Source organism: Bufo bufo, chromosome 6 (genome assembly GCF_905171765.1).
Source record: "Bufo bufo chromosome 6, aBufBuf1.1, whole genome shotgun sequence".
Lineage (NCBI taxonomy): Eukaryota > Metazoa > Chordata > Amphibia > Anura > Bufonidae > Bufo > Bufo bufo.
The window spans coordinates 9976501-10001237 of NC_053394.1; the positions used below are offsets into that span (position 1 = coordinate 9976501).

The 24737-nt window shown below is 42.9% G+C and overlaps 1 protein-coding gene across 1 annotated transcript in view; it reads right to left on the minus strand.

Moving 5' to 3' along the window:
* The window catches only part of LOC121005228 (EF-hand calcium-binding domain-containing protein 6-like), a 34816-nt gene extending 10464 nt beyond the window's left edge, over positions 1 to 24352 (minus strand). The window contains exons 1-14 of the mRNA XM_040437832.1: positions 24119 to 24352; positions 20082 to 20170; positions 15948 to 16048; positions 15004 to 15081; positions 14667 to 14840; positions 13437 to 13556; positions 13206 to 13345; positions 12890 to 13035; positions 11021 to 11217; positions 8959 to 9060; positions 7891 to 7956; positions 4625 to 4735; positions 3090 to 3204; positions 2000 to 2124 (exon numbers count right to left, since the gene is read on the minus strand). Of these exons, the coding sequence (XP_040293766.1) occupies positions 2000 to 2124; positions 3090 to 3204; positions 4625 to 4735; positions 7891 to 7956; positions 8959 to 9060; positions 11021 to 11217; positions 12890 to 13035; positions 13206 to 13345; positions 13437 to 13556; positions 14667 to 14840; positions 15004 to 15081; positions 15948 to 16048; positions 20082 to 20170; positions 24119 to 24335 (1781 nt within the window). The 5' untranslated portion in view covers positions 24336 to 24352. The remainder of the gene's footprint in view (positions 1 to 1999; positions 2125 to 3089; positions 3205 to 4624; positions 4736 to 7890; positions 7957 to 8958; positions 9061 to 11020; positions 11218 to 12889; positions 13036 to 13205; positions 13346 to 13436; positions 13557 to 14666; positions 14841 to 15003; positions 15082 to 15947; positions 16049 to 20081; positions 20171 to 24118) is intronic.
* Positions 24353 to 24737: the final 385 nt, after the last annotated feature.

The window sequence follows — 24737 nt, forward strand, 5'->3', positions numbered from 1 at the left end:
TCAGGATAATTTGCATATCTATCAAATAGTTTTTTTGAGACAATAAAACCACACAGAGCTATGGGGACTGGGTATTGCGGATGTGCTAGCGGCTATCTAGCAACCCATGTCCTCAGCTCTATACACAAAATACCGGTGACAGGTTTCCTTTAAATAATTAAAAGGTGTCTGCTTTCAGCCACCACTAGGGGGTGCTCTTTACCCCCAGATTATTCAGAAAACGCTGGGGAAGGCTCACTGCATAAAGATTATACAGCCACCACTAGAGGGACCCCATTACATACAGATTATACAGCCACCACTAGAGGGAGCTCACTGAATACAGATTCTACAGCCACCACTAGAGGGAGCTCACTACATACAGATTATACAGCCACCACTAGAGGGAGCTCACTGCATACATATTATACAGCCACCACTAGAGGGAGCTCACTGAATACAGATTCTACAGCCACCACTAGAGGGAGCTCACTACATACAGATTCTACAGCCACCACTAGAGGGAGCTCACTGAATACAGATTATACAGCCACCACTAGAGGGAGCTCACTACATACAGATTATACAGTCACCACTAGAGGGAGCTCACTACATACAGATTATACAGCCATCACTAAAAGGAGCTCACTACATACAGATCATACATCCACCACTAGAAGGAGCTCACTACATACAGATTATACAGCCACCACTAGAGGGAGCTCACTACATACAGATTATACAGCCACCACTTGAGGAAGTTCACTACATACAGATTATACAGCCACCACTAGAGGGAGCTCACTACATACAGATTATATAGTCACCACTAGAGGGAGCTCACTACATACAGATTATACAGCCACCACTAGAAGGAGCTCATTACATACAGATTATACAGCCACCACTAGAGGGAGCTCACTACATACAGACATACAGATTATACAGTCACCACTAGAGGGAGCTCACTACATACAGATTATACAGCCACCACTAGAGGGAGCTCACTGCATACAGATTATACAGCCACCACTAGAGGGAGCTCACTATGTACATATTATACAGCCACCACTAGAGGGAGCTCACTACATACAGATTATACAGCCACCACTAGAGGGAGCTGACTACATACAGGTTATACAGCAACCACTAGAGGGAGCTCACTACATACAGATTATACAGCCACCACTAGGGTGAGCTCACTACATACAGATTATACAGCCACCACTAGAGGGAGCTCACTACATACAGATTATACAGCCACCACTAGAGGGAGCTCACTATGTACATATTATACAGCCACCACTAGAGGGAGCTCACTACATACAGATTATACAGCCACCACTAGAGGGAGCTCACTACATACAGATTATACAGCCACCACTAGAGGGAGCTCACTACATACAGATTATACAGCCACCACTAGAGGGAGCTCACTACATACAGATTATACAGCCACCACTAGAGGGAGCTCACTATGTACATATTATACAGCCACCACTAGAGGGAGCTCACTAGATACAGATTATATACTACATACTGCATACAGTGAGCTCCTCCTACATTTTAATTTGCTTTCATTTCATATTAAACCCCTATGCAATGATCTCCCCCTAGTGGTGACACAGTACATTACTAGAATGACAGGAATGGCTTTCCATGCAGGTCTTTTAGGAGGGGGGGAGGGTAGTGGTTTCAAGAATCAGATTGTCGAGAGTTTTTTAAATTCTAAGGGGCCAGAACAGAACAACAAAACAACTTTCTGAAACTTTCTGACATTTTTGGAAGAAGCAGAATGTTATTTGATCGTTGACTAGAAAAACTCAGCCTGAGCTAATGAGATCTGAAGGCAGAGGAAGAAGCTGTTAGAAGGGACACCGCGCCCTAGACTGATCCAGAGGACCACAATAATCAAAAATCTTTTAGAACCTGGTGGGGGCGCTATGGAGTCATTGCTTCTTCCATCCTGAAGCAATGTAACAGGTGTCAGCTCCACACAGTCCCTGATGGGAGCATTTACCGTTTCAGCAGCTGATACAAGGCTTCCGCCGTCAGTCTCCGCGTGTTGCGTTCGTCCATCTCGTTAAAGTTCAGCTCCAGAGTCTCGTAATTGTTTTTGACAAGATGTCTAATAAATTCTGTGAGCTGCAAAGTGATGAGAAGATCAGGTGACAACTCAGCGGACGGTCACAACTAATTTCTCTGACTTTTCGGGTGTCAGGAAAAATTTCTCTCCATTGATGCATCAGATGCATTCGGAGACATTTCTTGACCTCCTTATGTACAGCTGTGTCTCAGTGCTACAAGGGGGTGGAGTCAGTTCTGCAAAGGGGTTGGGTCAGTTCTGCAAAGGGGTGGGTCAGTGCTGCAAAGGGGTGGGGTCAGTGCTGCAAAGGGGTGGGGTCAGTGCAATTTTTTTTTTTTTTAAAGGGTGTTTTGAGGTATTTTTAGGTGGGACGAGGGCGAAGCTCTACACCAGGGATGGCCAACCTGCGGCTCTCCAGCTGTTGTAAAACTACAACTCCCACCATGCCCTGCTGTAGGCTGGTAGCTGTAGGCAGTCTGGGCATGCTGGGAGTTGTAGTTTTGCAACAGCTGGAGAGCCTCAGGTTGGCCATCCCTGCTCTACACAATCTGGGAGTGAAAAATCATCTATACCAATAAAGCTCAATCATTTCACATATTTTGCCTTTTACTTCTCAACATTTTCAAGATCTCTGCTTTCTGTCAGTGAATAGGAACATTCTAGTTTACATCTGCAGGCAGCAATCCTGTTAAAGACCTAATATCTGTGACAGCTGATGGTTTGTTACAATTGTATCTCACCCTAAGATTCTTGGCGAGGGATTCTTATGAAATAACAATTCTGGATCAGGTTTTCTAAGACCTCTTGGTGTTGCTCCTCTGTTATTCCTCCTAGAAATTAAAGAATAAACTGACAACTGGGTGTTACCATTCCCTTTTTTAAATGGGCGTGTGCCTAGACAGCCTGACACTGCACATCCTGTTGTCAATTTATTCATCCATTTCCATGAAGAATAACAGAGGAATGGCATAACATGGGGAACACCAGTATTGGCCGTTCACACGCAGAGCGGGGGGCGACGTACCTGCTCCGCGCTCCTCCCTCTCTGGACACTTGCCCGGTTGGCACCGCTCTTTGGTTTTCGGCTGCAGTCAGTCAGCACTGTCTCATGTCCATCCCAAATGCTGAAATTCCCATCGCTGAAAATTTTTAGATACATTTTTACTTGTAAAAAAAAAAAGTAAAAAAAACACAGCCAATCAGATTCCACCTTTCGTTCTCCTAAGGGCTCATGCACACGAAAATATTTTTTGTCCATATGCGGAACCATTCACTTCAATGGGGCTGCAAAAAAAAACGGAAATTACTCTGTATGCGTTCCATGTCCGTCCTGCAAAATAATACAACATGTCCTATTATTGTCCGCGTTACAGACTGTTCTATGATGGGCCGGCCGTTCCGCCAAATGCAGAACGCACATGTCCTGTATCCATCTTTTGCAATTTGCGGACCGCAAACACACCAATGGTCATGTGCAGGAGCCCTAAAGAGGTCTGAAAAATGAAAGGTGGAATCTCATTGGTTGCCACACCCCTGTAAGTAGTCACAAGAATTGGAAATGCAGCTTTGGATGTGACTGGAGTATAAAACATACTAGTACTCAGGATCAGCAAACAACAGGTACGCAAAATAAACCGCAGGATTACGCCGTATGATGATGTAAAGTGTTAACCACAGTGTTTACATATACTGCGGTCATCACTTGTGTTGAGCGAATTGAAGTTAACGAAATTTGATTTGTCACGAAAAAGCCGAATTTCCTTGCGCTTTGTGGTAACTAATCAATTTTTCCTGAAATGGCGATAAATAAACAAGAAAACACATACCTCATTTGTTCGCGGAGAGGCCGTTGCAGCCATATTGATTAAAGAAAACGTGCCAACGCTCATGTACACCGGCGTGTGACATCATCACAGTGGCTGGGTGCGGTGATGTCATCAGTAATAGCGTGAAGACTTGGTGACGTCATCACATCACTCGTGCTAGATTTGTTGCGTTTTCTTCAATCAAGATGGGCGCAACGGTCTCTCCACGAGCAAATGGATGAGGTGAGTACATAAATGGTTTTTTTAAACCCAGATTAACCCCCTAATTGGCTGAATGTGACTCTCAGATGCTGCAATCAGCAATAAACGCGGCATCTGAGGGGTTAAATGATAGGGGGCGGTGCGATCACCATTCGCGGTCATTGCGCCCGCTACATACAATGGAAAGCAATTCGTGACAAAGTAATTCATTGAAAATCGAATATCTTTGTGAACTTCGGCGAAGCAGTAAAATCGCACCTTCGCTCGCCTCTAGTCGTCACTCCAGCTTATCACAGATTATTCACTACTCTGCAAAGTATTGAAATGTCAAATGATTGAAATTTCAGGACGTCATTGTAATTCACTGTCTGACCATCGGAGGGCAGAGCCTCCTCCAATGTGCGGACACAGAACAGTCCCGTCCGATCCTCCGTCTGCCCGAGGTCTTCCTGATATCAATAGTCACATTATATCCAAATGTGTTTTATCTTCTTCCCACAGCAATCATCAATCGCACTAATTGCTTTCCTACCTGCCATCGAATTTGGCCATAAACTCCAAATATCTGATGTCTCCATGAGGATTAACGGGCAATTTGTCCAGAAAATGTGCAAATTCCTCATCTGTTACCTTTATAGAAAATCTACAGAAAGCGACAGAAGACAAAGAATATGATAGACGGTATTATAGTATTTATATACACAGTGGAGCCCCATTATTCTGAGCGGAGGCTAATATCCGGAGTAATCGCGTGTGCAGCACGGACAGCAGCTAGACGGGCCCCGAGTGACTCCACAAGGTCCTGGGAGGTTGTCCAAAGTATCTAGAGCCATGATGACTGCAGAGCATCTCACAGCTGCTGGAGGGGGGGAGGGGGGGTCCATAGAGCGAACACAACCATTGAGGTGATCCCACAGATGATCAACTGGGTTCAAGTCTGGGGAATTAGGGGTCAGGGTAGTACTTGGAAGTCTGTGTCCTGCTCTTCCTACCAATGTCGGACATTTTTAGTCGTGTGACATGTAGTATTGTCTTGGAGCAGTATTATAGCAGTTATATTCTTGTACATAGGAGGCAGTATTATAGTAGTTATATTCTTGTACATAGCAGCAGTATTATAGCAGTTATATTACTGTACATAGGAGCAGTATTATAGTAGTTATATTCTTGTACATAGGAGGCAGTATTATAGTAGTTATATTCTTGTACATAGGAGCAGTATTATAGTAGTTATATTCTTGTACATAGGAGCAGTATTATAGTAGTTATATTCTTGTACATAGGAGCAGTATTATAGTAGTTATATTCTTGTACATACGAAACAGTATTATAGTAGTTATATTCTTGTACATAGGAGGCAGTATTATAGTAGTTATATTCTTGTAAATAGGAGCAGTATTATAGTAGTTATATTCCTGTACATAGGAGCAGTATTATAGTAGTTATATTCTTGTACATAGGAGGCAGTATTATAGTAGTTATATTCTTGTACATAGGAGCAGTATTAGAGTAGTTATATTCTTGTACATAGGAGCAGTATTATAGTAGTTATATTCTTGTACATAGGAGCAGTATTATAGTAGTTATATTCTTGTACATAGGAGACAGTATTATAGTAGTTATATTCTTGTACATAGGAGCAGTATTATAGTAGTTATATTCTTGTACATAGGAGCAGTATTATAGTAGTTATATTCTTGTACATAGGAGCAGTATTATAGTAGTTATATTCTTGTACATAGGAGCAGTATTATAGTAGTTATATTCTTGTACATAGGAGCAGTATTATAGTAGTTATATTCCTGTACATAGGAGCAGTATTATAGTAGTTATATTCTTGTACATAGGAGCAGTATTATAGTAGTTATATTCTTGTACATAGGAGGCAGTATTATAGTAGTTATATTCTTGTACATAGGAGCAGTATTAGAGTAGTTATATTCTTGTACATAGGAGCAGTATTATAGTAGTTATATTCTTGTACATAGGAGCAGTATTATAGTAGTTATATTCTTGTACATAGGAGCAGTATTATAGTAGTTATATTCCTGTACATAGAAGCAGTATTATAGTAGTTATATTCTTGTACATAGGAGCAGTATTATAGTAGTTATATTCTTGTACATAGGAGCAGTATTATAGTAGTTATATTCTTGTACATAGGAGCAGTATTATAGTAGTTATATTCCTGTACATAGGAGCAGTATTATAGTAGTTATATTCTTGTACATAGGAGCAGTATTATAGTAGTTATATTCTTGTACATAGGAGGCAGTATTATAGTAGTTATATTCTTGTACATAGGAGCAGTATTATAGTAGTTATATTCTTGTACATAGGAGCAGTATTATAGTAGTTATATTCTTGTATATAGGAGCAGTATTATAGTAGATATATTCTTGTACATAGGAGCAGTATTATAGTAGTTATATTCTTGTACATAGGAGCAGTATTATAGTAGTTATATTCTTGTACATAGAAGCAGTATTATAGTAGTTATATTCCTGTACATAGGAGCAGTATTATAGTAGTTATATTCCTGTACATAGGAGCAGTATTATAGTAGTTATATTCTTGTACATAGGAGCAGTATTATAGTAGTTATATTCTTGTACATAGGAGGCAGTATTATAGTAGTTATGTTCTTGTACATAGGAGCAGTATTATAGTAGTTATATTCTTGTACATAGGAGCAGTATTATAGTAGTTATATTCCTGTACATAGGAGGCAGTATTATAGTAGTTATATTCCTGTACATAGGAGCAGTATTATAGTAGTTATATTCTTGTACATAGGAGCAGTATTATAGTAGTTATATTCCTGTACATAGGAGGCAGTATTATAGTTATATTCCTGTACATAGGAGCAGTATTATAGTAGTTATATTCTTGTACATAGGAGCAGTATTATAGTAGTTATATTCCTGTACATAGGGGGCAGTATTATAGTAGTTATATTCTTATACATAGGAGGCAGTATTATAGTAGTTATATTCTTGTACATAGGAGCAGTATTATAGTAGTTATATTCTTGTACATAGGAGCAGTATTATAGTAGTTATATTCTTGTACATAGGAGTGGTATTATAGTAGTTATATTCTTGTACATAGGAGCAGTATTATAGTAGTTATATTCTTGTACATAGAAGCAGTATTATAGTAGTTATATTCTTGTACATAGGAGCAGTATTATAGTAGTTATATTCTTGTACATAGGAGCAGTATTATAGTAGATATACTCTTGTACATAGGAGCAGTATTATAGTAGTTATATTCTTGTACATAGGAGGCAGTATTATAGTAGTTATATTCTTGTACATAGGAGGCAGTATTATAGTAGTTATATTCTTGTACATAGGAGGCAGTATTATAGTAGTTATATTCTTGTACATAGGAGCAGTATTATGGTAGTTATATTCTTGTACATAGGAGCAGTATTATAGTAGTTATATTCTTGTACATAGGAGCAGTATTATAGTAGTTATATTCTTGTACATAGGAGCAGTATTATAGTAGTTATATTCTTGTACATAGGAGCAGTATTATAGTAGTTATATTCTTGTACATAGGAGCAGTATTATAGTAGTTATATTCTTGTACATAGGAGGCAGTATTATAGTAGTTATATTCTTAGACATGCCATATGGACAGTATTATAGTCGTTATTGTAAAGTCATTCTTACTATAAGATCATACAAGGTCCAGAAAAGGGTTATCCAAAATAACCAACTATTTTTGGACAATAGAGAATCTCATTGGTTGATCGGCTCCCCTCTCCCATGTTTGCTGTCTTTATACCTGTTTTCTAGGATTGCTCTGACGTCTTGGGGGCTGAGAGCCTTTAGGTCATTTGTATCCGCTCTCCTATCAGTAGAGAAGACATTTGATATGTTACTCATTCAGCTTCATTGGTGATGTAGTAATGTTCTGTAGCTCTTGCACTAATGGTTGTGGAATATGCAGATTCTGAAGGATGTGCTCAGTGTTTGTGTCAGTATAGTGTTGCACAGTTTACAGTTTTGTGATTTATTATACACTTTAGTAATAAACTGAAGCTTTAAACATGAAAAACCGGACCTGATTGCAAGCTCTGCAGAACAGTCATGCCTCCGCTGCATTTAATGGAGTAACATGCAGGGTTGACCTGCAGAATGGACAAAATAAACAATTGCCCGGGGGCCTCGATTACCGCTATCCCCTCCATTAGCAAAAGTCCTCTTTCACACTTTGGGTGGCAAAATTCTATGTTTAACGTATGTGTATCTATAGTATGGCAATTTTATGTTGTTACTATATGTTATCATTATGTGGACAGTAATATATATTCATTGTATTATAGTTTTGCATGGAAACTGCATAGTATGGTGGTATCATATGTGCACTGTATGCAGCATTTGGCACTATATGACAGTATTATTTTTACACTGTTTGGCATTTGTCTCAATTCCTGGGTCAGAATATAAAATCTGTGACAAGATCCTCCAACTAGTATGTGTTTTATAGTAATGTTACATTAACAGGTGACCGTGGAGTCATTAGGTCTTCTTAGGAAGTAGGATCCAGGTGTAGCTGCCACCTCTGCAGCCCCTGCAAGTGTGAGACGCCATGATGCTACTGCTGTGTGACATCGGATGGTGGTAATATTTAGGTTTGGCACTATTTGGCCCATATCTTGGTAGGTATAATGCATTTAAAGGCACAGTGGCACATTTATAAAAATATATATATATAGCATACAGTTTCGAGGTATCTATGGGATAATTTTTGTATGCTGTTCTAATATACAATTTTCTGTTTGTCACCAATGTGCATCTGATAAATGCTGCACCATTGACTGATTCTATCTATATATAAAATTGTTCTCACCTAAATTCAGAAAGGACGGTGTTAAAATCAGTGTGAAGAAACTGTAGGAGTTTGTCCTCTAAAACACTGGATGTGGACATTGAGCTTGATGAATCTCTGGTCCTGGATGAAACAGAAAACAAGAGAACAACTAATTTATGAAATATCTGTACCTAGGAAAGTTGGGTTATAACCAGTATACCTGCCATTACAACCCCCAGCCTTCTGCGTGTACAAAATGTGTTTGGGCTTTAAAATGCCCGATAATACCTGATGGTTGACAATTTAGAAACATATTAGCAAAATGTATTAATATCCCAGATTTCAAATAAGCATATTCAGTACAGACACTGAACCAGCAGGGCCTACAGGGAGATATAAGCACCTGAAGATTAAGACATCAGCAGAGCAGGTTCTGTACAGACACTGAACCAGCAGGAGCTCCAATGAGATATTATCCTCTGCAGACGAAGACCACAGCAGAACATATTCAATATATACAATGAGCCAGCATGATCAGCAATGAGGTATGAGCTCCTGTACTTAAAACATTGCAGAGGGTATTGTGTACAGATACTGAATCAGCAGGAGCTCCACTTAGATAGGAAGAAAACATAAATCATAGTTAGCTAGCCTTGTATTAGACATTGCCCATTAGACACAAAGTACAAAGAAATAATCCAAAGTCATAGACAGAGCTTTCCGCAGCCTAAGACAATAGCAGATCCTTTTCTGTACAGATACTGAACCAGCAGGGCCTTCAATGAGATATGAGCTCCTGGAGACCAAGACCACAGCAGAGAATATTCTATACAGAGAGTGAACTGGCATAAACTGCAATGAGATATGATCTCTGGTTCACAACAATACTGCATAGCACGTTCTGTACAGACACTGAATCAGCAGGTGCTGCACTTACATATAGTGTATGAGGAAAGCAAAATGTTCCACAGTTAGCTAAGCTTGTATTGAACATTGCCCAATGAAGACAAAGTACAAATAAAGAATCAAAAGTCAATCACAGAGATCTGTGTAGCAAAAGACAAAAACAGATCATTTTCTGTACAGACACTGAACCAGCAGGGACTACAATGATATATTATCATCTACACATGAACATCACAGCATAACATATTCTATATAGACTCTGGATTAGAAAAGATTGTAATAAGATATAAAAAGCGGAAGACTTAGAATACAGCAAAACATATTCTGTACAGACACTGAACCAGCAGGGACTACACAGGGACCACAATGAGATGATATCCTCTACAACAGGCATTCTCAACCTGCGGCCCTCCAGCTGTTGCAAAACTACAACTCCCATTATTCCCTGACAGCCTACAGCTATCATCCTACAGAAGGGCATCGTGGGATTTGTAGTTTTACAACAGCTGGAGGGCCGCAGGTTGAGCATCCCTGCTCTACAAACTAAAACCACACCAGAGCATATTCTGCATAGACACTGAACCAGCAGAGTCTGTGATTAGATATGATCCCCTACAGACTAAAACCACAGCAGAACATATTCTACATAGACAATGAACCAGCAGGGGCTGCGATGAGATATGAGTTCCTGAAGACTAAGAACAACAGCAGAGCATATTCTGTACCAGAAACTAAACCAGCAAGGCTTACAATGAGATATAAACACCTAAGGACTAAGTCCACAGCACAGAATATTCTGTACAGACACTGAACCAGCAGCGACTGCAATGAGGTATTGTCCCCTACAAACTAAGACTGCTCCAGAACATATTTTGAATGGACAATGAACACGTAGAGACTGCAATGAGATATGAGTTTCTGCAGCCTAAGACCACAATAGAGAAAGTTCTGTACAGATACCGAACCAGCAGGAGCTGCAGTCAGATGCCAATGTCTGTATTTTAGAGCTAACAGTGATTTAGCAAAATATAATTCTACACACAGCTCTGGTTGTAACTAGAGTATGAGACCAGCAAAAGGAAAGCAAAGCATTTGCACAGCTCTGTCCACTGTAAGGACGTATCAAAGGATCAGGAGTCAATCAGTCAGGTCCTCTCCAGTCACAACACTCAGATATGTAAGAGGTGGACCGTACCCATAGTCAGCCTCATGCAGGGCCCGGCGCGCTCTTCCATTTTGGCGCCTGGTCTGGAGACGCTGCAGGAATTCCAGGTAATTGACATGAGGCAACGTCTCGTCCAGTCCACAGCGAGACAGGAAGTGACCCAACCGATTCTCGGAGAGCAGAAGATGACATTTCTCCAGGACTTGAAGGAAGTTTTCTTTTGATACCTAGAAGGAAAGATGCAGCAAGTCGTTATGGGAACCATCAGGGATTTAATAAAGTAAAAAAAATAATAAAATAAAAACAACTCAATGAAAAAAAAAAGTTATAGATGTTGGAACAATGGAAGCAAAAACAAAAATTCTGGTTGCATCCCTAATAAAGAGTCACAATAGTGAGAGGGACCATTAACTGGAAGGGAGAGAGATTGGGACAGTAGGTGGCTGAGTGGGAACATTATGTGCTATAGGGAGGCGCCGAGCTTTATTCAGGATTCAGGATTCAGTGCGGGGGCTATGAGTTCACGTCACGCATTGCACCCATGCGGAAAACTTGCTCGTGTGAAAGGGGCCTAAGGGTCAGAGCTCAATGATGAGAGTGAACTGATGAGGGTGAGCGATTCACGTGTGACAGCGTGTGATCAACAAGTGTGCAGCATGTGTCCAGTGTGTGAGTGGAGAGTGTGCAGCATGTGTGGAGAGTGTGAGTGGAGAGTGTGCAGCATGTGTGGAGAGTGTGAGTGGAGAGTTTGCAGCATGTGTCCAAAGTGTGAGTGGAGAGTGTGCAGCATGTGTGGAGAGTGTGAGTGGAGAGTTTGCAGCATGTGTCCAAAGTGTGAGTGGAGAGTGTGCAGCATGTATGGAGAGTGTGAGTGGAGAGTGTGCAGCATGTGTCCAGTGTGTGAGTGGAGAGTTTACAGCATGTGTCCAGAGTGTGAGTGGAGAGTGTGCAGCATGTATGGAGAGTGTGAGTGGAGAGTGTGCAGCATGTGTCCAGTGTGTGAGTGGAGAGTTTACAGCATGTGTCCAGAGTGTGAGTGGAGAGTGTGCGGCATGTGTCCAGAGTGTGAGTGGAGAGTGTGCAGCATGTGTGGAGAGTGTGAGTGGAGAGTTTGCAGCATGTGTCCAAAGTGTGAGTGGAGAGTGTGCAGCATGTATGGAGAGTGTGAGTGGAGAGTGTGCAGCATGTGTCCGGTGTGTGAGTGGAGAGTGTGCGGCATGTGTCCAGAGTGTGAGTGGAGAGTGTGCAGCATGTGTCCAGAGTGTGAGTGGAGAGTGTGCAGCATGTGTCCAGAGTGTGAGTGGAGAGTGTGCGGCATGTGTCCGGTGTGTGAGTGGAGAGTGTGCGGCATGTGTCCAGAGTGTGAGTGGAGAGTGTGCAGCATGTGTCCAGAGTGTGAGTGGAGAGTGTGCAGCATGTGTCCGGTGTGTGAGTGGAGAGTGTGCGGCATGTGTCCAGAGTGTGAGTGGAGAGTGTGCGGCATGTGTCCGGTGTGTGAGTGGAGAGTGTGCGGCATGTGTCCAGAGTGTGAGTGGAGAGTGTGCAGCATGTGTCCAGAGTGTGAGTGGAGAGTGTGCAGCATGTGTCCGGTGTGTGAGTGGAGAGTGTGCGGCATGTGTCCGGTGTGTGAGTGGAGAGTGTGCGGCATGTGTCCAGAGTGTGAGTGGAGAGTGTGCAGCATGTGTCCGGTGTGTGAGTGGAGAGTGTGCGGCATGTGTCCAGAGTGTGAGTGGAGAGTGTGCAGCATGTGTCCGGTGTGTGAGTGGAGAGTGTGCGGCATGTGTCCAGAGTGTGAGTGGAGAGTGTGCAGCCATGATGCTAGTGTGAACATCTCAGAAATCATACAGCGTAATTGCAATATACTTAATACTGATGATATTGGCAGAATTTTCAACTCACCGTACCAGATCCCTGAGGGTCAAATGCTGCAAACTCAGTCTTCATAGCTCGAGCCCCCTCCCTGAACTTCTCTTTCAGCCACTTCTCAATACTCAGCGACACTTTCCTTTCATTTCCAGTCTTGGAAGCAATTACATTAGTTGTTTCTGTAAAGTAATAAAAAAAATGTGTAAAAGCTCTGGTTGTGACTGAAGAAGGATACATGAAGTAGCTTTGGGTGTGACTTGAGAAGAGGATATGATACAACTCATCATAAATAAAGCAAAGTATGAGATTCTAGAAAGTAGGTAGCCGCGATGTAACGCACTGCACTCACTGATGTGCTGGGGCTCTTGGCTGGCAGACACCTTTCGCAGAGCAGATAGAAGAAGACCCCGGTTCCCCTCCAGTCTTTTTGTACCGAGATGATACTGCAAGTCATCCAACTTCAGAACAATCGCTTCATCCTTGACATATCTGCAGAAATATACAATAACCACAGAGAAATACAAATAAAAATGAGGAGATCCTGCTCCCAAAAGCTTGCACTTTGCTGTTATTTACCAACCTTTTCCACAACTTTTTATATTCGTCTTCTGACATCTTAAAACCTATCTTGGTCAGGACGCTGCGGAATTCGGAAGCATTCAGGCAATCGTTTGGAAACAATTTCAACAGTTCAAAGTATCTGCAAGTAATTTGGATACAACAGCGTTAATTAATGATCAAGTACATGATCTGTTGGTTGTTTCCATTATTAGGCTGCAGTACCACTTATGACCACTAGTGTAGCACTGACTTTCCATAGACGTCAACACTTGCACAGAAAGCTTGAAAATATTACATTGCAGAATATAAATTTATAGGTCAGAAAACACATTGATTGAAAGTCATATTTTCTCGAAGTTATCTTGGCTGAAAGACGGGTTGGTAGGAAGTCATGTCAGTTGGGCGTCATGGTTTGGAGTCATGTGGGTATAAAATCACATTGGTTAGAAGACTTGTGGATTGAAAGCCCATTAGTTGGAAGACATATTGTTGGAAGAAACTTCAGTTAGAAGTCATGTTGGTTGGAATACAACGGATGAAGAACATGTTGGATGAAAGTCAGATTTATTGGAAGACTTGTTGCCCGAAAGATATCTTGATAAGGAGTCACATTCTTTAGAAGTCATGCTGGTTGGTTAGAAGACATGTTGGTTGAAACACATGCAGGTTGAATGACAAGTTGGTTGGAAGTCATGTTAAAAACAGTTAGTTGGAAGAAATATTGGTTGGAAGTCAAATTGGTTAAGACACATTGACTGGAATACACACTGGTTGGGTAACATGCTGGTGGAAAATCCTATTTACTGGAAGTCCTTTTGGAGTCAAGACATGTTGGTTGGAAGTCATGATGGTTGGAATTCATGTTAATTGGAAGGAATGTTGGTTAGAAGTCATAATGGTTGGAAGTCATGCTAATTGGAAGTCATGTTGGTTGGAAGTCATGATGGTTGGAAGTCATAATGGTTGGAAGTCATGATGGTTGGAAGTCATGATGGTTGGAAGTCATGATGGTTGGAAGTCATGATGGTTGGAAGTCATGATGGTTGGAATTTATGTTAATTGGAAGTAATGTTGGTTGAAAGTCATAATGGTTGGAAGTCATGTTGGTTGGTAGTCATGTTGCTTCAAGTGTACCTTGGAAAACACTTTTGCTGGAAGAGATGTTGGTTGAAAGACAAGCTGGTTCTCATGCAAATGTTTTTCAGCTTTTCTAGCCCTTATGAAATAACCCCAATGAACCTCATATGACCTGTTATTAGCCATGTCCTTTAGCTGCAGATGAGCCTCATGTGCCGTCTTCAGAGCCGCCTTATGTTTCCTCTTCATGGGGTCCAGCCATTCTGGGGGAGACTTATCTTCCTCAAGCTTGAAATGATCATAGAAGGCATCAAATGTGATAATCGGTTTCCCCTCCAGGCGTAACCTATGTAAGGACAAAGAGAAAATAGCTTCCCAGGTTCTGCACATAAAAGTGGAGGATTGTGATCAGCGTTTCTTAGTTTTATCTGTTCCTGGGAAAGATGAATGATTCTCCATATCACCCAGCTTTCCTGGAGATCTTACAACCTCTGATCCAGTGAACCTACCTGCTCAGGAGCTGCTGAAATACCATCTTATTAATGAAGCACCCCAGAAATGTTGTCAGGATGATCAGTAACGCGTCCCTTCAAAAGAAAAGTGAGTGTGATCAGTCAGCCTCAGTCGCGCGGTCCGAGACGGCTGATAACAGTGAACAATAGAACGCACTCAGGGCCCTTTAAACACTTATCCTGTCCAATCACATTGCATGAATTTACTGAATGAGTTAGGGGAGCCCAACGTGCCCGATCCAGCTGTGTACCAGTATATGGGCCATGAATATATGATGGTATAAACTGGCAGCATTGTAACACAGGGTAAGGGTACAGTCACACGATACCGGCCGTGTGCGTTCCGCCGGCGCTATATAGAAAATGCCTATTCTTGTCCGCATTAGAATAGGGACATGCTTTATATTTTTTGAGGGGCCGCGGAACAGAACAACGGAACGCGGACAGCAACACTGTGTATTGTCCGCATCTTTTGCGGCCCCATTGAAATGAATGGGTCCGCCACCGTTCCGGTCGTATGATGCACCCTAAGATAGAATTTAACCCCTAGGGTAACTGTGAAGAATCCATATTGGGTACAACCCAGGTTTCCCAGTAAAATAGATAACAAAAGAATTACATTTCTTAGTAATATCTGTCTCTCAGAAAGCTGGGTGCTGACCAATATGGCCACCTTAACTGACCGCTACTAAGGGACTATTAGCAGTTTTCCTAGACTAGAAAGCTCTCCAACCTGGGAAAGCTGGGAGACAAGTCTGTTAGAAGCTGTAAGAGAGGCCATGTTGGTAGTAACCCAGCTTTCCTATCTACAGATACTTACCAAATAGGACAGAAGAGCACAATAATGGTTTATATTCACTGGGGATATTTTATTTTTACAGTTTAGACCTCGTGGTGGGCTGATGAATCCAAACGTCAGGAAGAGTTATAAATACTGCTACCTCTTCACTCTTCCTCTGCCTTCTGGGTCGTGCAGCAGAAACAATCGTTTCAGATCGTAGAATCCGCCCGAATTTATCTTTTCCAAAAGCTGGAACTTCAGCTGAAATAAGAGCATAAAACATAACACCGGGCTCCTCATCTAACGAACCTAATAATGTACTGGAGCTGGTACCGATCTATGAGAGATGTTCTACATTGTATTATATTCCAGAGCTGCACTCACTATATACACTAAGTAATGTATGGACACAGTGACTGCACCAGCAGAATAGTGAGTGCAGCTCTGGAATATAATACAGGATGTAACTCAGGATCAGTACAGGATAAGTAATGTATGTACACAGTGACTGCACCAGCAGAATAGTGAGTGCAGCTCTGGAGTATAATACAGGATGTAACTCAGGATCAGTACAGGATAAGTAATGAATGTACACAGTGACTGCACCAGCAGAATAGTGAGTGCAGCTCTGGAGTATAATACAGGATGTAACTCAGGATCAGTACAGGATAATTAATGCATGTACACAGTGACTGCACCAGCAGAATAGTGAGTGCAGCTCTGGAGTATAATACAGGAAGTGACTCAGGATCAGTACAGGATAAGTAATGTATGTACACAGTGACTGCACCAGCAGAATAGTGAGTGCAGCTCTGGAGTATAATACAGGATGTAACTCAGGATCAGTACAGGATAAGTAATGCATGTACACAGTGACTGCACCAGCAGAATAGTGAGTGCAGCTCTGGAGTATAATACAGGATGTAACTCAGGATCAGTACAGGATAAGTAATGTATGTACACAGTGACTGCACCAGCAGTACAGTGAGTGCAGCTCTGGAGTATAATACAGGATGTAACTCAGGATCAGTACAGGATAAGTAATGTATGTACACAGTGACTGCACCAGCAGAATAGTGAGTGCAGCTCTGGAGTATAATACAGGATGTAACTCAGGATCAGTACAGGATAAGTAATGAATGTACACAGTGACTGCACCAGCAGAATAGTGAGTGCAGCTCTGGAGTATAATACAGGATGTAACTCAGGATCAGTACAGGATAATTAATGCATGTACACAGTGACTGCACCAGCAGAATAGTGAGTGCAGCTCTGGAGTATAATACAGGAAGTGACTCAGGATCAGTACAGGATAAGTAATGTATGTACACAGTGACTGCACCAGCAGAATAGTGAGTGCAGCTCTGGAGTATAATACAGGATGTAACTCAGGATCAGTACAGGATAAGTAATGCATGTACACAGTGACTGCACCAGCAGAATAGTGAGTGCAGCTCTGGAGTATATACAGGATGTAACTCAGGATCAGTACAGGATAAGTAATGTATGTACACAGTGACTGCACCAGCAGTACAGTGAGTGCAGCTCTGGAGTATAATACAGGATGTAACTCAGGATCAGTACAGGATAAGTAATGTATGTACACAGTGACTGCACCAGCAGAATAGTGAGTGCAGCTCTGGAGTATAATGCAGGATGTAACTCAGGATTAGTACAGGATAAGTAATGTATGTACACAGTGACTCCACCAGCAGAATAGTGAGTGCAGCTCTGGAGTATAATGCAGGATGTAACTCAGGATCAGTACAGGATAAGTAATGTATGTACACAGTGACTGCACCAGCAGAATAGTGAGTGCAGCTCTGGAGTATAATACAGGATGTAACTCAGCATCAGTGCAGGATAAGTAATGTATGTACACAGTGACTGCACCAGCAGAATAGTGAGTGCAGCTCTGGGGTATAATACAGGATGTAACTCAGGATCCAGTACAGGATAAGTAATGTATGTACACAGTGACTGCACCAGCAGAATAGTGAGTGCAGCTCTGGAGTATAATACAGGATATAACTAATGATCAGTACAGGATAAGTAATGCATGTGCACAGTGACTTCACTAGCAGAATAGTGAGTGCAGCTCTGGAGTATAATACAGGATGTAACTCAGGATCAGTACAGGATAAGTAATGTATGTACACAGTGACTGCACCAGCAGAATAGTGAGTATAGCTCTGGAGTATAATACAGGATGTAACTCAGGATCAGTACAGGATAAGTAATGTATGTACACAGTGACTGCACCAGCAGAATAGTGAGTGCAGCTCTGGGGTATAATACAGGATGTAACTCAGGATCCAGTACAGGATAAGTAATGTATGTACACAGTGACTGCACCAGCAGAATAGTGAGTGCAGCTCTGGAGTATAATACAGGATATAACTAATGATCAGTACAGGATAAGTAATGCATGTGCACAGTGACCTGCACTAGCAGAATAGTGAGTGCAGCTCTGGAGTATAATACAGGATGTAACTCAGGTCAGTACAGGATAAGTAATGTAATGTACACAGTGACTGCACAGCAGAATAGTGAGTGCAGCTCTGGAGTGTAATACAGGATGTAACTCAGGATCAGTACAGGATAAGTAATGTATGTACACAGGGACTGCACCAGCAGAATAGTGAGTGCAGCTCTGGAGTATAATACAGGATGTAACTCAGGATCAGTACAGGATAAGTAATGTATACAGTGACTCCACCAGCAGAATAGTGAGTGCAGCTCTGGAGTGTAATACAGGATGTAACTCAGGATCAGTACAGGATAAGTAATGTATGTACACAGGGACTGCACCAGCAGAATAGTGAGTGCAGCTCTGGAGTATAATACAGGATGTAACTCAGGGTCAGTACAGGATAAGTAATGTATGTACACAGTGACTCCACCAGCAGAATAGTGAGTGCAGCTCTGGAGTATAATGCAGGATGTAACTCAGGATCAGTACAGGATAAGTAATGTATGTACAAAGTGACTGCACAAGCAGAATAGTGAGTGCAGCTTTGGAGTATAATACAGGATGTAACTCAGGATCAGTACAGGATAAGTAATGTATGTACACAGTGACTGCACCAGCAGAATAGTGAGTGCAGCTCTGGAGTATAATGCAGGATGTAACTCAGGATCAGTACAGGATAAGTAATGTATGTACACAGTGACTGCACCAGCCAGAATAGTGAGTGCAGCTCTGGAGTATAATGCAGGATGTAACTCAGGATCAGTACAGGATAAGTAATGTATGTACACAGTGACTGCACCAGCAGAATAGTGAGTGCAGCTCTGGAGTATAATGCAGGATGTAACTCAGGATCAGTACAGGATAAGTAATGTATGTACACAGTGACTGCACCAGCAGAATAGTGAGTGCAGCTCTGGAGTATAATACAGGATGTAACTCAGGATCAGTACAGGATAAGTAATGTATGTACACAGTGACTGCACCAGCAGAATAGTGAGTGCAGCTCTGGAGTATAATGCAGGATGTAACTCAGGATCAGTACAGGATAAGTAATGTATGTACACAGTGACTGCACCAGCAGAATAGTGAGTGCCAGCCTCTGGAGTATAATGCAGGATGTAACTCAGGATCAGTACAGGATAAGTAATGTATGTACACAGTGACTGCACCAGCAGAATAGTGAGTGCAGCTCTGGGGTATAATACAGGATGTAACTCAGGATCAGTACAGGATAAGTAATGTATGTACACAGTGACTGCACCAGCAGAATAGTGACACAAGGCTAGAAACTGGACTAAAAAGAAGGGGCTTGAGTTTTCTACGACCTGTGGGACACCTCCTCCCTCCCACTTTTTGGAAAAGCTAAAAAAAAGTCACAGATTTCGTTGCAAAACTTCCCTTGTGACCAGGGGTGGATTGGCCGTAACCCTACAGGGAAATTTCCTTTTGGGCTGATATCTAGGGGGCCGTCTAACGATCTCATGCTCTCAGGTACTTATGCGCCTGTCTGGTGGCTGCCGGTCGTCTCCTGAATTCAACTGCAATGGCTCAGAGTGGTGATACAGGTGAATTCTGTGGCGGGGGTGGCAGTATTTTGTGCTGCACTGTGGTACTTGGTTCTGCTGGGTCCTCATTTTGTGCTAGGGTATTGTTAATTTGGACCCGCCAACAACATGGGGCCTCTTTTAGGTTTCGTTCCAGGGCCACTTTAAACTCCCAGTCCACCTCTGATTGTGACAATGTTTTCCACTTTTATTATGCCCAGGAGGTAAGTACATGAACCCCTATGCATAGTAAACACCCAGGGAAGCAGTCACTTACCTCTTCACATTGAGTCTCCAGCTGGGATCTGGGATCCGCTGTGGCTTCTTCCTTCTCTGCTTTTCCATTTCGCTCCCAGCTTCTTCTATCTGCAATTACCACATAGGCTGATGAGGCTACATGATAGTAGTGCCGCCATCTCGGCTCATACTACTGTGTGCAGCTTTCTGAGCCCCTGGAGGCAGCACAACGCAACGAACGCCCCATTCTGCAGTATACATATTTCCCTGAACATGTACTCAATCTGCCCGCATTGTGTGAACGTGGCCTCATTCCAGTGGTTTGTGGCTTGGACCTCAATAAATTCAACTGCAGGAGAATTACAGCAGACATTTATTGTATGTTATGGCCGCACTGTACCGCCATATGAGGCTTACAGAAGTGCCTGTGGTATGGTGACATGCACCATCCCACTTATGGTGTGGGATTGTGTAATGAATAGCAGAGGTCGGCGACCTCTCTCACTCTGGTATTGTGAAACTACAACTCCCAGAATGCTCCATTCATATCTGTGGGTGCTCTGAGGAAAGCTGAGCAGATGTGCATGCTGGGAGTTGGAGTCTCACAGCAGCTGGAGTGCTGACCCCTGGTCTACAGGGTCCAGGGTTTGTGCACATGTGCCCCAAAGTGAGCAATACTTTGGGGGCATTGCTTCTAGGGCAGTATATAGGATGCTATATGGAGGCACTACTGTATATACTGGCACATGGGGTACCTACGGCTGAGAAGTGCAGAAATCAGGGAGATTATGTGCCACTGTGCGGTAAGGAGAAGTTACATAAAACCTCCTCGGCTGGGAAGGACAATTCCTCAGAGCCGGCCACTATCATCTGCCGGACAATGGCCGCCCCTCTTCTATGATGAGCACGCAGAACGCCCGGAGAGGCGACTTTTCTATCCAACTGATAACTTAGAAAAGCGATGAAGGAGATGCAGGGAATGGGCTCCGGTGAGGGATACGTCTGCCCGGTGATCTGTATCTACAGGATGGGGCGCAGATCTAACCATTTATAGAGATGTTATGTAAATAAAGCTGAAAGTAACAATCCACAAACTGATACATTGTATCCAGGGGTGCACCTAGCCTTTCTGCTGCCTGAGGCGAAAACTGAAACGGCGCCCCCCACATCCCCCAATGCCAATTTTCTTAACCTAACCCCTTCCCTTCAGCCCATGGCCCTTCGGCTGCCCCCCTCTTGCCCCTACCTGGTGCTGCCTGAGGTGATCACCTCACCTGGCCTCATAGGTGGTGCACCCCTGATTATATCTAGTGCAGGGTCTGAAGGGGCGGGGCCTGACTTCTAACCTTACTGTCCTTTAAATCCCAGTGTCATGCTCCGCCCCCTCTGGCCTCTGCACTACAGATAACACAGTGAATCCATTTTTTCTGGAGTGTTCCTTTAATCCTGCTTGCACAACTTTCTACTTAAGGGCTCATGCACACGACCGTATGCATTTTGCGGTCCGCAAAAAAACGGATCCACAAAAAATACGGATGACATCTGCGTGCATTCCGTTTTTTTTTTTTTGCAGAAGGGAACAGCTGTCCCTTCATAGAACAGTCCTATCGTTGTCCGTAATGCGGAGAACAATAGGACATTGTCATACACATGATGTGGGGGTGCATACTTGTAGTAGCTATTATAGCAGTATATAGCAGGATGTTCTTATTACTGTTTTTACCCATTTATTTTACTTTTACTGTTTGTGTACGTTATTTTTACATCGTCTCATTTTACAGCGGTTTTTGTAAGCACCGCACTATTTTTTGTGTATAAAATATTCTTTTTATAAGGGTACATTCACACGACCGTGTGTAATCCTTTTCGTTTCGCGGTACACATTTTGCGGACAAATGACTTCCGTTTGTGTTCCGTATGTGTTCCGTTTTTTTTAAGGTCCGCAAAAAACGGAAGGAAAAAAATGGGCTCGTTCACACAAACATTTTTTCCTTTCAGTTTACGGGCCGTTTATTGCGTTCCGTATACGGTATGTACTCCGTATGCATTCCATTTCCATATTTCCGTTTTTCCGTTCCCTTGAAAGATAGAACATGTCCTATTATTGCCCGCAAATCACGTTCCGTGGCTCCATTCAAGTCAATGGGTCCGCATAAAAAAAACGGAACACATACGCAATGTACTCCGTATGTCTTCTGTATCTGTTCCGTTTTTTGCGGAACCATCTATTGGAAATTTTATGCCCAGACCAATTTTTTCTATGTAATTACTGTATACTGTATATGCCATACGGACAAACGGAATGGAAAAACGGAACAGAAATGGAAACACAACGGAAACAAAAAACGGAACAACGGATCCGTGAAAAACGGTCCGCAAAACACTGAAAAAGCCATACGGTCATGTGAAAGAGGCCTAAGGGTCCATTCACATGTCTGCAAAATGGGTCCGCATCCATTCCGCAATTTTGCGGAACAGATGCGGACCAATTCATCCGCACTTCCATTCCGCAAAAAAATTTGAACATGTCCTATTCTTGTCCGCAATTGCAGACAAGAAAAGTCCTTTTCTATTAGAGTGCCGGCGATGTGCGGTTCGCAAAATGAGAAACGCACATTGCCGGTGTCCGTGTTTTGCAGATCCGCAATTTGCTGATCTGCAAAACACATGAATGGACCGTAAGGCCTTCAAAAATATGGAAACGGATCCGCAAAAATGGATGATATACGGAACCATTCCGTAAGTCATCTGCAATTTGTGGATCCATTGACTTGAATGGGGCTGCGGACCGATCTGTGCGGACAATAGTAGTACAAGCTTCATATTTTTGCGGACTAGAAATGCGGAAACACGGATGCGGACAAGATACTGAATGTTGTCCGCATATTTTATTCACCCATAGAAATGAATGGATCCGCATCTATTCCGCAATATGCGTTTCAGATGCGGATAAAATGATACGGTCGCATGAATGCACCCTAGTCCACCTTGTTGCTGTAAAGTATCCATAGCCTGAACGTGTGACTGTGTGATTGCTGGTGAGCAGAACGCGTTTACGTGGATGGTGCAACGTTTGCGACTTCCGTCACAGTCGGTGGTGGCAGCTGGTGTTTGGGGTGTTGGGCCTGTGCGTGTTTGGGGGTGATCTACACTCACTTAGCGGCCTGAGTGTGTGGTGTGCGCGGAGCGATGGTCCCTGGCAGACCCATCCCTGGTTGTGAGACGCGGGTGCGTACGCGACAGACATGTTCTATTTTTTTGTGGAACGGAAATACGGACATACGGAAATTCAATGCACACGGAGTAACTTCCATTTTTTTTGCGGACCCGTTGAAGTGAATACGGTCCTCAAAAAAACTGACACGAAAAGAAAATACGTTCGTGTGCATGAGCCCTAACTTGGTTTCAATAAATCTTTTTGCTTTCAGTGAATTTGCATTTTCATCCCATGACAGAAAACCTGTGCAGGCCTAATACTTCTCACAGCTGAGGGTTTGTTACAATTGTATTCAGACAGTTCTCTGTGATACATATCAGAAGAGAAAGATTTGTACTGCTGATGTTTATATTCTCTCAAAGGATTAAGAAGACTGGATACAACTGTAACAAACCCTCAGCTTCGAGAAGTATCAGGCCTCCATCATACACATTTGAAGAACGGCAAGAGGACCCAAAATGACCAAAAAGTCAACAATAAAAATGCAAAAAGAGGGGTGGAGGGGAAATCTATGACGCAGGCACCAGTCTCATCCTTAGTGCAGATTCACGTTGGCATGAACTAAAATCAATGCCCGGTTGAACTTTGGTGCAACTTCTAAGCTCCTCCCACTTTTCTGACAGACGTATCAGATAGAGGCAGATTGGCTTCATACATGTGGCATAAACGTCTGACCATTTGGGTGTAAGGAAGGGGGATCAGAAAACTAGGTCAGACCTGGTTTTCAGCCTCTAAATCTTCTCATTCACTGACAGCTAACAGAGATATTGACCATGGTGAGGACATTACGCTGGATGTATAATCGCAGACCCTTGGTTGCAAATCCTTAATAAATAATGGGGGTTATGCTCCTGGTTTACCAGTATTGGCCCAGTGGTCCAGCTTCCTCCAGTCGTTCAGCTGCTCGGTGCGGTAAGTCTTCAGATTTGGTTGCAGGCTGGTCTCGCCCCTCCCCTCACATCTAGAGAAACCCCGCACTGACAGGCTTTCTGGGTCCCCCAGACGCAGGGCGGGGTGCTGAATCCCTGGCAGTTTGGAATGGGCCCGAGAGGGGCCCCTGGTAGCAGGAAGAGCCATGAATACCCCGCACTGTGTGCCCGGCGCCTGGACTCAGAGGAGAAGAGAAGTTTAGGAACTTTCAGTATCAACAACAAAGTTTCTCTGGAAACCATTCACCGATCCCGGAGACAATGGTCGCCATAGAGACGAGGAATATGTATCCTCCGCAATAAGACACAAATCAATTGTCTGCAGGTCTGTAATTACAGCTCTGAGCAAGACGCAAGGCCCGGGCTCAGCAGACTGTATCACACAGGATAGGATTAGATACACAGCTCAGCAGACAGTATCACACAGGATAGGATTAGATACACAGCTCAGCAGACAGTATCACACAGGATAGGATTAGATACACAGCTCAGCAGACAGTATCACACAGGGTAGGATTAGATACACAGCTCAGCAGACAGTATCACACAG